General features: G+C 37.0%; 1 protein-coding gene across 1 annotated transcript in view; it reads left to right on the forward strand.

Moving 5' to 3' along the window:
- The window catches only part of LOC110462057 (neuroendocrine convertase 2-like), a 42,721-nt gene that overhangs the window by 2,824 nt on the left and 23,562 nt on the right, over positions 1 to 16,335 (forward strand). The window contains exons 2-4 of the mRNA XM_021515837.1: positions 6,082 to 6,186; positions 7,859 to 8,068; positions 14,159 to 14,267. Coding sequence (XP_021371512.1) covers positions 6,082 to 6,186; positions 7,859 to 8,068; positions 14,159 to 14,267 — 424 coding nt within the window. The remainder of the gene's footprint in view (positions 1 to 6,081; positions 6,187 to 7,858; positions 8,069 to 14,158; positions 14,268 to 16,335) is intronic.

Genomic DNA, 16,335 nt, shown 5'->3' on the forward strand with positions numbered 1-16,335 from the left:
ATAATGCACCACGTGCATACGGTAAAACATGTAAAGCAATTATCATTTTGACGCTTCTCCTTTAACGTAATATTTTACATCTAAGTGGTCCCATTTGTGTTTATTTTTTATTTTTGTTTTGTGTTTTTATTTGTTCCAAAAAAAGCAATTTGGAGACTGAACCTGTCTTACAATTGCCAGACCTGCAAATAATGCGAACAGGGTGGCACTACCCTTTAATCCGAAGAAAACATAAATCAGATAAAATATTTCCAAAAGATCATGTGTGATTTATCTTATTTACAATTCCAGTGGTAGAATTCCTTTCGTACATTATAGTACAATCTAATGCTAACTGAACTAATATAATCTCCAAACATTTGGCAAGTCAGGATTGTGTGCAACCATATAAAGCACAACAAAGGAACTGTTCATGTGCAACGTTTCAATGACCAATAAGGATATGTACTATGTCACCTTCCTTAGATAAATGACAACTGATGTCCCCTTCGACGTTTGTATGACGCTGCCAACATCAACGCCGAAGGTACGTTGACAGAACTTCCGGCGACAGAACTTCCGGCGACATTTGGTTAAACGGACAGGGAACAGTTAATACTCTATTTGGATATTTTTTCCTGAAATCAAACATTGTCCTATTTGAAACCTTAGATGACGAAATCCCTTTGCTTGCATCATATTTGGTCTCTAAACTTTACTTCACCAAAACGTTCTAATAGCTTCGACAGCTTCGCTCCCCTCTGTATGGATGTGTGAGCATGTTATCTTGATTGGAATCTCGGTCTGTATGTGAGCATGCTCTCTCGATAGGAACCTCTGTCTTGAGATCAAAATTTGCTCTCTCGACTTGAACCTCTATCTGGAGATTTAAAAATGCTCTCTCGATTTGAACATCTGTCTTGAAATGTGACTAAGCTACATCTTGTATCTTGATTCAAATTCCTGTCTGTGTTAGTTTCATCTGGTCGCGTGCATCCGACGAGGTGCAGAGAGGACTTTATATATAGTTTTATTTCACAACAGGGTACATTAACTCTGTAGAGCTATTTATACAGCTATATAACAAGGTGTAAACAATAGAAATCCGCTTTGTTCAACAGTAATGATATGTAAGTATCACGGGATCTCCATTAAACCTGATACCCAAGTCAATTAATAGGAGTTAAACGATATCCTTTACATTTTCAACGAGGCACTAACAAACAACGAAGGAATTTATAAACGTCAATATAGCTTTTTATGTTAAACCATCACGTTAACATGATTATAAACGTCATTCACAAGCTTGTTCCGTAAGGTTTTACTCTTCTGTCATTTACAAGCTTGTTCCGTAAGTTTTTACTCGTCTGTCATTCACAATCTTGCTCCATAAGGTTTTACTCGTCTGTCATTCACAAGCTTTTTCCATAAGGTTTTACTCGTCTGTCATTCACAAGCTTGTTCCATAAGGTTTTACTATTATGTCATTAACAAGCTTGTTCCATAAGCTTAACACTGATCCTTAAATTGACCATAATCACAAAGATAAACAATAAGACATTGATCTTTTAAAATTCCACAAAGAAAACAATCAAAATCTATCGAATCTTTTGGAATATTCGAACATAAATAGAAGGTCTTTTTAATGACAGAACAGTTATAAACAAGGTTCCACTATTAACAACATTCTTTCCGGAGTAATTTTATTTTTCTTTAAGAAATACCATATTGCTAAAAGCATTGCTAGTCGACCGTAATTATGTGATAAGAGAACGATCAAATGGTTAAAGTAATACATTTTTGTTGAGATTTATTACATGTTCATCCAATGCTTCTCTAGGCGTTATGTTGTTAGAATGGAATTCTTTCTTTAGAAATCATAACGTTTGTCAATATCTCACAGCTAAACAGAAAATATAGGGATAGAACAGTAAAACATAAACCAAGAGAACAGAGGACGGGGGTTTGGTGTCATAAAATGGTCATACATACTCCAGAGAGGAACGAAGAGCCGGCTTTGTTATGTTACAGAGCGATTAAACCTACATAGGAAGAACGGACAATGGAGGATAATGTCACAGAATGGAGTGATTTATATGTAGGAAAAGATGGACCCATGAATTATTTCCAGAATGTTGATTGTTATCTATGAAAGAGAAATCTGGACCCGAACTAAAGATATAAAAGGATAATTGAAAATGTTTGGATTTTTTTTTTTCTCTTACATTGATGGGGTTCTATTTACTGAAACTCGATTTCCCATAGTGCTTCTGACATTATATCAAAAAGAAAGTTAGTTTTCATTGGCGCTCATCAAAAGACATGGGAAAATGAATGCGTGCTGTCATCAATTTAGCTGAGATAAAAACACACTTTGCTATGGATATATGTAAATATATGTATGGTATGGTTATCAAGAGATCATTATGTCGTCTTAGTTTATGGGCATTGTTAATCAATCAATTAATTGACTCTTTGATATTAACAATATAGCTTAAAGTAAATAGATTAACATCTGTTTCTAAAACAGAGTTGAGCCTCCTACTACGAGAACGACTGTGGTTGCAGTACACGAACAGGTCCCAGCATGGACCACATTGCGTGTTTGATGACACAACAACAAAGCGCGCACGTCGTATCACGTGACAGATCAACCAGAAGTCATCTCCGGCATGCCGATAGATACTTATTACTGTGATAACATTACTCTCGCTCCGATCACTGTCTAATACGGACGCGTATTGCCCAGAGCGTGTGGAGAAGCGTCTGCGAATATTAGAATATTTTGTGGCAACAAAAGAAATACAATATGCAACAACTTAAAACCATCTCATTTGTTTGTAATTGCTTACCGTTCTTCGTTATAAATTTACGGATTTTAAACAAATTAAATTAATTAATGCTATACTATTGGTGTTTCAATAATCAAAACAACAACGTCGGTATTGTCACTGGATCTCTATCTGCTGACGGCCATGTTCTTACGCCGGAATAAATTGGACCACCGTCACTCTGTATATTAATTTATTCACGGTTATAAGATGACGCAAGTCGTGACAACTACAGAGTTCATTGACCAAACTCCTGCTGAGTAGTTCTTAAGGAAGATATTAATATATGCTTTTTCCTCAGACAGTGGACGCCACGATCATGTTGCTCTAAAACAGAGACTGATTTCACTTCATAAAGGGATTGATACTCCGAAGGACAAAATCATCAAACGGTATTTCCCTAAGTGGAGATAGTGTATACAAAGAACAGGCACAAAAAAAAAAGGAAAAATATATGCAATTTGAGGGAGCGTAGATTTAAGATAGCTTACGAGCGTGAAAGGAAATTCTTTGGACACGAGAACAATTGGTAAGAAAACGTGCAGAGCGCCCGACAAAGTGCTGATTAGATTCTCAATGATAGCGTTCTGGAGCTAGACATCCGTTGTTGATTCTAATAAGGTGTAGACTAAAGTAGCATTATTCTGAAAATCAATGGAAATGAACACATTCAATTTAGTTTCAAGATCTCGTGTAGAAAATGAGCCCAGACGGCACCGGTGTTCTGAAGGGGAAGAATGGTTAAGTAAAGAGTCATAAAACGTCTTGGGGATAAAAAAAACACATGCTTTGGTCAAAGGACAATGACATTGCCAGATTATTAATTGTCCAAAAGTCTAGTAGATGTTTCAGTGAACCGTGTATGTTAGGGTTGAAGGAAGACTGGCAATTACTTACGTTGAAGTCGTCTTCGTTTGTAAATCAAGCTTCATAAGTGTTAGGTTTCAGATGATATCATGGTAGTATTTACTTTTAACTTCCACTGACGCTTGAAGGAAACATGAATTCAAGATACGATTTCAATTAAGTATGATACCAATGTATACTTTTAGGGATTAAGAAAAGTATATGGGTCATAACACATGACACAAGTACTCGTGCACTTAAATCTGCACTTGGTGATAGTTATACAATGAACATCTACCTATTTAACTACTAAAAGAAGCTTTTGCATGTACATTTTCTTCTTGATGTCAATTTTCCACAAAATCCGAGTTTTCAATTTTCACTCTATTCATTACAGTTGTTTGTTTACCTTTGGAATGAAAGCGCGAAATAAGTATGAATACGTCATCAGCTGACGCCTAGTTACTGGCATTTATGTTGTTGAATCCACAGTCACTACCTTCAGATTAGCCTAACATAGTAGCGATTGACGTTTGGTAATAACACCGCCTGACGCCACAACACTAACCATATATGTGTTAGACTTGCAAATGGAATGGAAAAGTTGACATATAAATTGAAGTCACTATTTAAGCTCGGCGTACCGAACAGTGTTAAAGGCCTTTCTTGTGTCCAGAAAAACGAAACTTTACTTCTAAATCAAGGTTTGTGGTAACGTGCCACTTGCAGAGAAAACAGGCAGCCGTGAATCCTTAAACTTTTCGGAAACCGTTCTGCTAGGCGATCGGTAAGGAAATGATGGTAGTCCTACATTTGATTGCTAATGACCTTTCAAATCTTATTTGTATGTGCAACACCTATAACATTAAATTGGATTAATTTGAATGGCATTGCAATAAGACTTGTTGCAATGTAATTTGTACTTAGGAAGAAACGTGCGTCGATAAATAGCAGTAACGTGTACAAGCTAAATACGTTTCTCAATCTTGGTACACATACGTTTAAGTTTTTCCTCCAAAACGCTTTTTGAACATTTAAATACAATCAATCCTTGCAGCTTTTTTATAACTACGACTATCAAATTCAACTTCGTTAGACACGTTTTGTACGATTCAGTTCATCAGAATCCAGAAATCGTTTGCTAGTTCATCAATTGTTAAATACGCTCATCCGCTTTCCCATTATAACTAATTTCCGAATGCTTATCGATACCATCGGGTGAGCTATGAATTTTACCGTCAACTGTTAACGTATAACGACGACGATGAGGCTTCCCTTTAACTTGCTTCAATACCTTATCAATAGTGTATTGCTGCACGTCGATGTGTCCTTTAAGTTTTGTTGAAGATATCGTTGATATTTATCACATGCAATTAGAATGTTTGAAGAAGTGTTTTGTCGATAAGAAATATTGTGACCGCACCTGTTTTCCCGTCGATCATTAACTTCTATCGTCGATCACAAGCACTCTGACATATTTTATAAGTGGATCGAATCTCGGTATAGGAGTAGATAATGTGTATAGCTGAGCAGCGTATAAAGTACCTGTAACAAGAGTACTAAAGGTAACCATGGTTTCATGGAGAACTTTTAATATAATATATAAATATGTAAAGTGCTATACACCGCTAGTTGAAACTGTATCCACCACATAACCGTCCATTTTCTCCAGTTCAGCAGAGAGGAAGGTTTTTCATATGGGGTTGTAGAAAACTTGGGATTCGGTAGTACACGACAAAAGTGCGATTTAGACGAGGAAATCGTCACAGGGTGTGAGAAACAAAATGCTTGGTTAGAATAATATATCCCTTGACGATGCTATGTAACTAATAGTTGATAAAACGTCACAAATGGTATTGTTGGATATACGTGGGCGTGCGCGCTCAGTTTACTTACGAGGGACTGCTTTGGTGAACACAGCTTGCAGTTAAAGATAATTCAGAGACTCCCTCCGGTTCGTCATTCACCTAAATTAAAAATAAAAATAAAAAGATAAACAAAAAACAGCGACTCACTTCCATATTCTATGATAAACGAACGATTTGTATCCTCCCTCTCCAGTACTTCTTCTTAATGTATCAAGATGGTAAGGAAAATTCTAGATCTACGCTACGTCAAACAAAAAGATAGATAAACTGTTTGACGGCCAGTGTTAACGAATATCATCAAAGCTATAAATGCGTGTAGTATATATTGACTAAACATAATAAAAACAGTCGTTTGCTTGTTCATTTACAAATGACAGCGATGTTGTCTTTACTTATTAATTTACATGTGTATAAACAAATATATAAATTGTTGGAGTCTCTTAACCAATAAACATACACAAGCTTTACAAAAGACATATCTCCCTGGCAAACTACACGAACATTTTATCATTTAACCCACCGCTGATTGGTAATACATGTACTTTTTCTATTTCCAGATGCTTGGATCTTCTCGGGAATTCCATTTTATGCACAATGCTGTGCCAAGTGTTCGTATGAGGAGAAGTGTGCTTCACACACGGTTACTGAAATCACATCCAATGGTAAGTCTCCTTATATGTTTTACTGAAATCACGCCCAATGGTAAGTCTCCTTATATGTCTTACTGAAATCACACCCAATGGTAAGTCTCCTTATATATCTTACTGAAGTCACACCCAATGGTAAGTCTCCTTATATGTCTTACTAAAATCACACCCAATGGTAAGTCTCCATATATGTCTTACTAAAATCACACCCGATGGTAAGTCATGTGAGCAAACATCATAAGTGCCTATGAGGGACATCATTAAGAGACTGATCACAAGAAATGGTATTTCCTTCCTACCACCAGGTATTTCGGGTCGTTACAGCTCGTTCTACGGAAAGTTAGTAAAATAGATATCGCTATAACTGTTATTATCAACTCTTTAGCTATTAATTCTTAGAATAAATTGTTAAGGTGATCATAATTGAAAAAGTAATAGTATCATCACGTATTTATTGATAACAATAGTACTGAGCAATGATAAGGTAATGCTAGTGTAAACGTCAGTGATTTCTTTTATCATCCTCATCATAATAATGGTAGGATGAAAAATATAATTATTTGAGGATCAAAAAACTTTGTCCTCATAATAATAAGAGGATGACAGAACCTTGTCCTCAAAAATGATAAGAGGATGGAAAAACCCTGTCATTACTTTATGTGTACAATAAACTGATGATAACGGTATTAGACAAATTGCAGATATTTAAAGTACAAAATCACAGGAGATAACAGATAAGTATCAGCGATTTTTGAGTGGGTAGAGGCCCAAATTCAAATCCATCCAAACGTGTTTTTCCACCTTACATTACTTAATCATTTTATAAATATTTTTTTGCGATAACGCTTTCCGATAAGTCAGCTCGGCTGTACAATTGTTTCGTTTACACTTTCTGATAAGTCAGGTCGGCTGTAATATATGTTTCGTTTACACTTTCTGATAAGTCAGGTCGGCTGTAATATATTTTTCGTTTAAACTTTCTGATAAGTCAGGTCTCGGCTTTGATATTTCTTTCGTTTACCTTTTCTGATAAGTCAGGTCTCGGATTTAATATTTTTTTCGTTTATACTTTCTGATAAGTCAGGTCGGCTTTAATAATTATTTCGTGAACGCTTTCTGATAAACCAGGTCGGAAGTTATAATTTTTCGTTTACTCTTTTCAATTAGTCAGGTAGGATGTTATAAATTTTCGTTTACTCTTTTTAATTAGTCAGGTCAGATGTTATAAAATAAAAACGTTAACAATGTCTGAGTCAGGTTGGCTCTAATACCACTTTAAATCTAAATTCATTATTTGGTTCTTACTGTTGTCTGTTCATGATTTTGCGTTCAGAATATTTTCGTTTGTAATGACACCATTCTATATTATATCTGCTTTTTGTAAGACACTTCAGTATAGTTTGTCCTAGTATTTTTACACTAGGACAAATATTAGACGGTAGCACATACAACAACATTTCTACAGTGGGTTACACATATTGACAAAATATACAACTCGGAAGTGAATGTCGATAAGAAAAAAACCTGCAACAGAAACCGCGGTGATACCAGAATATAAAAGAGTGAATCAACAATGTCCTTCACCTGTCAGGATATCTTCTATCATATCCCGCAAGTTTGACATATTATTTACCAGTATGTATTATATTCCTTCGTCACGAGTGTTAATTTGTTTTTTTCTCTATAGGTGAGGCGAGCAGTACAACAACTGGGCTATGTACGATCCAAACGAGGCTACAAACCTTTAAAGGGAATACCTGTATCTGAAATCAAACTACAGGCCCCGGATATAGAACATTACTTACTCAATCACGATCTCACTGCGCAAAACGTCGAACAGTCGGGAAATTCTGAGCCAACACCCAATGATCCTTTGTTTGCGAAAGAATGGTACCTGGTAAGTCCCATTATATTGTACAAATCTATAATGCTAAATGGAAAAAGGTGCTGATTTTCCACTAATTACCAATTGAAAGATATAGTTAACGCTTGACGGCCTATGGTGGCATATTTCTGCCATCTAGTTACTTTAAGGTTGTGTTACGTTAACACGACTTGTGAGATAATTAATGTATTGCGAAATATCGCGCTATTCTGTTTCATAAGTTTAAAAAAAAATGGCAGATTGACGCGATAATCATTTCAGCCGGTCAAGGTCGAGTTTCGTGATAATATAAATCGCACCGGTCGTCATAATTATCATGACAAGTTGACGTTCATTTTGTTAAAAGTTGCATTAATGAAACAAATTAAAACGACTTGATGCAAAATAGATTTCGACAGGGCGTGTTACCCATTACTCATGTTAAATTAGAGGATGGTAGAAATAGGCCAGCATACAAATGAAACAACTGTCACAACGGGTAGAGATTGAAGTCTGGTATTACACGGGTAGAGTTTGAAGTCTGGTATTACACGGGTAGAGGTTGAAGTCTGGTATTACGTTTCTTGTTTGAACAAATGGTCGACTAAGACATGTTATGACAGAGAATCGTTGTCAAAAGTGACGCTTAAGGAAACTCACTGTAGTCAGTGGCAGCGCTAAAATAGAAGAAAAAAAGGGTGAATATAGATTTTGTGTAGTTTCGGAAGGGTTTGGAGATCTGATAGGATAACCCGCTAGACAAACTGTTAGCAGACACTGTTCTAGGTTAAGCCATTCGATGATATCTTGAGCTTACAATCTCGCCATGGATAGTCTGTCATTCTGCTTTGCCGAGTCTTCGATGGAATCGATTTTGCATTCTCGGATCAGAATTTAATGTCAACGACCAAATCCTTCCTAAAAACATTAGAACAGCTTTCAGTCTGGTGATCAACTGGGTCCAGGTCGGGCTTGTCTGCGTCACGAAGGTTCTTCATTTGATCTGTTGAAATACTTCGACTTTACCAGACGAGCTAAGATGGAAATCTGTACAATATTTTCGAACGACATTCTACATAATATATTTAACTTTTGTTGAAATTAATTTATCTTTTGATCCTCACTCCTAACAGATAAATCTCTAATCTTTCAATGATAACGATTAGTTTTTAATATATGAATAGAGAAAGGGACAAATACCAACGAGGGGCCGCCACACAAGGCCCGTTCGATTTGCACTCGCTAGGTACCCGAAAGGCCATCCGGCTAAGTGGTTGCTTGGCTCGATTGAAATAAAAGTTATTTACCCACCATCGCCTACCCGAGCAGAGCACATCACTGTGTTAACTATTTCATGTGCCTTAGTTTAGCGACTTCTGTTTTCTAATATTTTTTTAACGATTGGTGTGATAAATGTTTATCATAACGAGCTTGCATGAGGTGAGGAATTCAGATTTCTTCCTCAAAATTATCCTCAAAATATCACTTGAACACATTAAGATTGATAATCACTTAAAAAGAAATGCTTACATGTAATTTGCACTACGAGTTCTATTTAATGAAGTTTTTTTCGCATTTGTTAAACTTGGAATATTTTGTGAAACATAGTTTAGCCGTCTGATGTAAGGTACTTGTCTATGCTAGCTAGAAATGTCCTTTTCAAATATCGATATCGTCAATGTCCCAATAGGTTAAGTATAGCAAGCCCAGCGCTGTCAAGACGAGGACCGACACTAAATGGTGTAGAGTCCTGGTTCACGTCAGCGACAAATATATTAGTGGAAATTAACTGATTGGCGGTCACCTGCCGGTCAGCTCTTAGCGATTGACACTTCCGACCCACTTCACCTTGGTTTATGTACAGGTCGATACCTCGCGATCGGGGGAACCAACTGTTAAAGGAATCATTCCTTCACGTCTTACTTACATTGTTAGTGAAGCTTGTGACGACGAGAAGTTAAAAGATGCATAAACACACTTAGTTACTAAAAAGGAAAAAGGAAGTCATTTCTAAATCATTTCAGTAAGAGAACATTTTGGTTGATGGTTTTACTGGGTTTACTTCTAAATAGACTCTAAATGTTACAAGCCTATTCAAATGTAAGATAAAATACAACCTTTGCAAAGAATACGAAAGACAGCATAACTAAAAGGTCATCAGCGATCATTAGTAGCGGAAGCCAGTAAAGGGCTTTAATGGTGGCCGTCAATGGTGGACGGTTTTATTTAGAATACATGAGTTATATTGTATGACTTACATTTGATATAATGACGAAGTGACTGACTGCTGTCTGCAGTTATATGCACAAATTGAGGAAATAAGTAATGAAATTTGAATGAAAGAATAACCCCAAGAGAAGCTTATTCAGAATAACATCCGTAATTTCCCCTTAACAAATATTGGCGATATTTTGTATGTTGTCCCTTGTTCAGATAAGAAACGTATACCTATACACAACAATCCAACTACTGATACCCTATTCGCTGTTTTACCAGGCACTGAAATAAAGGCAATGACCGGGGGTTTGACCGAACATGACCACACCGCGATATCTATTAGAAGCCTTTCAAACACTGTCAGAAGTTGATGCGGACCATTTGCAATTAGGAGCTACCGAATGGACACCATCTTCTTAATTAACATTTATTCATGTGTAGAAAATTGGTCAAATTAGAGCTTCGTCTAACTCAAGCTTATCGACAAAGCGTCGTTGAAGGTGATATGATGACTTGTTCATTGTTGACTTGCTGGGAGAGATAGTCACTAACCTTCAACTTATTATACCGCGATACTCTCTGTCATATCGTTTTTGACGGCAGGATTGGGTACTGGTAGTAAAAACGCAAACATAATTATTATCTCAATTACGTTTAAAAAAAAGTATACACATCAAGATTAAACAAAAACATTTACATGAGTATTTATCCATTTTGTTTACAACGCGATTTTTTATTCATTTGTTTTTTTATTGTTTTATAAGCATCCAATGATGGACTGAAAAAAAAAAACATACTAAGCGGGAATTCGAAACACGGTCATTTATTGGTCAACTTCAAAATCAATAAGTCATCGATAAAAAAAAATTCTCATTGCAAAATTAAAATAATAATTATAATGAAAAGGTTTTCCTCCTATAGAATTTGTTGTGTTAAGTATTAAAAAATGCTTGTAAGGAATAAACTAGACAATAACAAGGCAAATCACTCGATAAGCCGATAACTTAAGTTAAAAAAACTAAATAAAATCAAACCTTGAATCTGTAAACGTAAAGGGTAATATAAGGCGTCTTATGAAACATGAAATGTGATCACTCTCTTCTTATTGTATCAGAATATTTAATGTTTGTTAAAAACCTCGCTACAGTAACTATACATAGCTACCCTTACAAACGTGCTTTGTTTATTAAGATACTTTGATACTGAAACGTTCCTCAGTATTAATATTTTGGTAGCTTGTTGTTTTCTAGGATTTTGCCTGAAATTCGAGTATCACCTTCTTCTAGAATGCGTTGGTCTGGTGTTTTTCTGTGAGATTGCCGTGAAGTTGAAAACAGCTTCCGCCCATACATAGATAACTTGTGGGTTTACGTTAGGGTTGCCAGGAAGTGGAACGGAGTTAGATTTTCTGAGTTTTACATGTTACCAGGAAACTGAGTGGAGCGAGATTGTCTTATTGTTTTCTCGAAGATTGCCGAGATCGTACGGTGAAATTAATTGGTTCTGTGAAGTTGACAGGAGGTTGAGTACAGTGAGAGTGTCTGAGTGTTAACTTCTGTTGGGGTGCTGGGGTACTCGAATCTACGCGTGGCAATTTGTAATGGATGGCTGGCTATTTGTCAAGAAATAGGATCTGCTAGCCCTGAAAGATGGAATTAGTAAGTTGTTTCCCGGTAATTATACGCACGCGACGGCAGTCGTAACGTTCAGCTGTGGTATGACAAGGTCGGGTACCGCTATCCAGATCGATAAAACAGCACGGAAACAGCATTACTTAATTTAATACCCGGAAACTCATATAATAACACAGCGACCTAAATCGTTAGATTGCTATAGAAATGTCCATATGAAAAACTTCCCATTCCCGATTTGCAAATTCACTGGAATCAGCAAATAACTTAATATAAAGTCATGTTTTCCTGTCTGGATAAAGAACTTTATCGCATATATCTATCGAAAAAACCCTGATCGACTGACTGCCTGCCGACTCACCCTCCTACCAACTTACTCCGCCTCTCACTCACAACCTACCACTGACTCTTACAAACAACCTTCCCCAAACTGACCCCTGCTACCAGTGTACCTCAGACAAACTCCAACTACCGACTTACCTACACCGACTTACCCTTACCTACACCGACTTACCTACTATCCACTTACCTACTACCGACTTACCTACACCGACTTACCTACACCGACTTACCTACTACCGACTTACCTACTACCCACTTACCTACACCGACCTACCTACACCGACTTACCTACACCGACTTAGCTACCACCCACTTACCTACTACCGACTTACCTACACCGACTTACCTACTACCAACTTACCTACACCGACTTACCTACACCGACTCCGATCATGTTAATACATGTATAACTCCGGCTGACAATGTCAACTCGCGTTTTGACCAGACTAACCATTTAACCACGGTTTTAACCGCGACTGACCATGTTGATCCCGTTATGACTTTACTCGACCATGTTTAACCCCATTTTGTCCCTCCTATTCCATTTAAATTCCTCTATTGATTGCTGTGCGTATGACGTGATCCAGCGCTTTAATCCAATGAATGTTTCATCTGCGTGTTTCCGACACATTAGCTCTACACGAATACAATCAGGAACTATTCCCCCGGATACATCGTTGACAGGAATAAGGGCGCTTCCGGATAGTGAATCGAGCGCTTCCGGATAGTGAATCGACTTTTTTAAAATATATTATCTTTTTCTTGAAATCTCTTGGTAGACGGTAATAAATTTGGACTACTATGGTCTACCATGACATATAGATAAAGTAGTATCAGTAGAGGATGATGTAAACTCATGGTAGCTCCTGTATGTAAACTCATGGTAGCTCCTGTATGTAAACTCATGGTAGCTCCTGTGTGTAAACTCATGGTAGCGCCTGTATGTAAACTCATGGTAGCTCCTATATGTAAACTCATGGTAGCGCCTGTATGTAAACTCATGGTAGCTCCTGTATGTAAACTCATGGTAGCTTCTGTATGTAAACTCATGGTAGCTCCTGTGTGTAAACTCATGGTAGCGCCTATATGTAAACTCATGGTAGCGCCTGTATGTAAACTCATGGTAGCTCCTGTATGTAAACTCATGGAAGTTCCTGTATGTAAATTCATGGTAGCTCATGTATGTCAACTCATGGTAGCTCCTGTATGTAAACTCATGGTAGCTCCTGTATGTAAACTCATGGTAGCTCATGTATGTAAACTCACTTTAAACTTATATATGTTAACTCGTGTTAACTCTTGCATTTAGATTACTGTTTATAAGCTTGTTAACTAATGTAAATTCATCACAATGCACCGGTCACTGTATAACAGTATAAACACTTCGTGTTGTTCGCTGGCGGGTATTATGTAATTGCTGGTATCCATATACGTAAGCTAACGGAGGACAATCAATACAACTAATGCTATTTAGTATACAAGGTACTGCTCCAATAAGCAGAATCACGTCTGACTTTAATTGTATTTTCCATCAATATTTAACAGGCAGTGGGCAGTGGAATAGTAAATTACAGAATCGATGATCAATTGTTTATGCTCTCAGTAAGCGATACATTAGCCGCCGGCTCCTGTCGTAGTAAACACTTCTAGTGATATGCTGTGGGAGGGCAATATCAGACCCTCAAAGACGGATAGTCTACGTGTACATAGCAATCTGCCGCCTACGCATGTTGCTTAGAATAAACAACGGCCCAGTCCTAAATCTGGAGAGAAAAATCGATGTCTACTGGCTACTAACGATTTATGTAGAAACTATTTTTGTATAGCACTGTGTTTAATGTTTTTTGATAAATCTATTAGAAATTTGTAATGATTCTGTGTGTCAATGTTTTTTGAATTAATTATCTGATCGTTATTTGTACTTTTTCCACAGAAAAATACAGGCCAATCTGGAGGAATTCTGGGTTTGGACTTGAACGTGGAGAAGGCATGGGCCATGGGCTATACAGGAAAGAAAGTCACCACCGCCATCATGGACGACGGTCAGTGTCATGTCAGGGACGGGCAGTTATTTAGTACATGTTGTTTTCATTTTACAGAATATATATAATTATACTCTAGAGACAGAAGTAATAGTATAACGCCCTTCTAATACCAAATACTAATCTTTCCTAACATTATGTCGGTACAGTTTGGAGGCTCCTTACAAATAACGACATTCAAACAGAAATTGTAATCCTTGCTCCGTCCAAACTATAATGTACAGTCAGCGTTGTAGTCAATCGTTACTGCTTTATGAAAATGGATGCCGCCGTAACAAGGTTATTACTATGTTTATAGTCAGTGGAAGCCATATAACAGGGTTGGTATCGATTTGTACTCCCGAACTATGTGGGAACCAAGGTCCAGGGCTAGATTACAATCGTACCCTTAGAATTGTGTCAGCGGCATTGCTACCTGATATCGATGTTGCAGGAAATTATCGCCAGGAACGGAAATTCAACCAACCACATTCTAGGCGACATATTCACAAATGGATAATCTTGAAAATTCCCAAACAGGGGGATATGAAAAGATTGTTACAAAATATTTGAGAAATGTTAGATTCCATGACACATCATGCCAAAGCCACGTGTGGTTCATAAAAAGTTTACCTTTACCTGAAGCATTTGGTTTCAGCACTTTTTTATCGGAATTTTTGGTTGTCTTTCCTCTGCTTTAACGTCATATATATATAATAAAAAGGGATTAAATGTCCATGTGAAGAAAGTAAATATAGAAAAAATAAGATTAGTCGGTCGTTAATCTTATTTTTTCTATTTATATATTGGTTTCAATTCTCCTTTTGACCTTCCCTCATATCAAATCGGATCCAGTCAATACATTTCTTCCCCCTGGTGGCATGCTTATTACATCTTTTCTCTTGACTGGTTGGTTGTCCCTGTCATGAATACGTAAATTAAGCATTCAGTTCCCGTCCTGATTAGCCAGTCCTCAATGTTTGATTTTATTTAACGTCGCTTGTGGATAACGTTTCTCGACAAGTATGTGTGGTAGAGTCTATTCGGCAGTGATAAGGTTAAACCTGATGCCTTAAACTAATCAGTCTGGCATTTGGACTTTTGTAATTAAATCAAGTGGAGACATGTATCTGAAAATATAGTCCCTGGACACATTATGAATAAGACTGTGTCCAGCATCTAATCTAGAATACTTCCTTAAATCTATTATATATCAAACGAGGCTACTTACATGAGTAAAACTCTTCCAAAACAACCTGGCATCTTGCTTTTGTTGTTCTCCTGATAGATGTTACAAAACAGATCTATTTTCAGTTTTATAATGCTGAACAAAGTACTGGATATATACGATTACGTTTATGTATTGAAATATGGAACATGGCACCTATTGTCTGTGACAGGTTGTTTTATATTATACACCGACCTGCCACTGATCATTTAGTCATGCCCCGTATACTGGTCTGAGGGGGATACAGGGACGCAATGACTTTAATGAATTTAACGGTCTTTTTACATACAGAAGTAGTTTATGTCTGGTGTTGAACACAAATATTGGATTATTTATGACGACACACCTCTGCAGACACGATATTGATAAGTACTAGTGTTGCATGTGTGTCATCTGTGCGCTTGCCCATCCCCACTGTAAACATACCCGACAATGCCACCACGTAGTAGCGTAGATAGAAACTCTGGAGAATGGGTATCATTTACAAAACTGTAAAGTATAAAGTGACGTTCTATGAATAACACAATTATTTGTATTCCACCCACACCCTTAACTATCACACGTCCCAAAGGACCACTGGCCATTTTTATATTAATCCTAATTGCGTAAATATGTATTGATTTACTATTGGATGTCTAAAAACATTGTATCATAGTTTATTGGATGAGGTTTTCCCCTTGAATAACAAGAATTTTGACAAATACTTGGATATTGTTGATCCAAAACCAGCCCCTCTCGTCAGAGTTAACTCCTAGTATCTACCAACTCATCAGATTGGTTACCTCTCTAGTACAACCAATTAAACTTAAAGTTAAAGATAACACAGCCCCTCTCGTCAGAGTTAACTCCTAGTATTTATCA

This window comes from Mizuhopecten yessoensis, unplaced genomic scaffold (assembly GCF_002113885.1).
Source record: "Mizuhopecten yessoensis strain PY_sf001 unplaced genomic scaffold, ASM211388v2 scaffold10743, whole genome shotgun sequence".
NCBI lineage: Eukaryota > Metazoa > Mollusca > Bivalvia > Pectinida > Pectinidae > Mizuhopecten > Mizuhopecten yessoensis.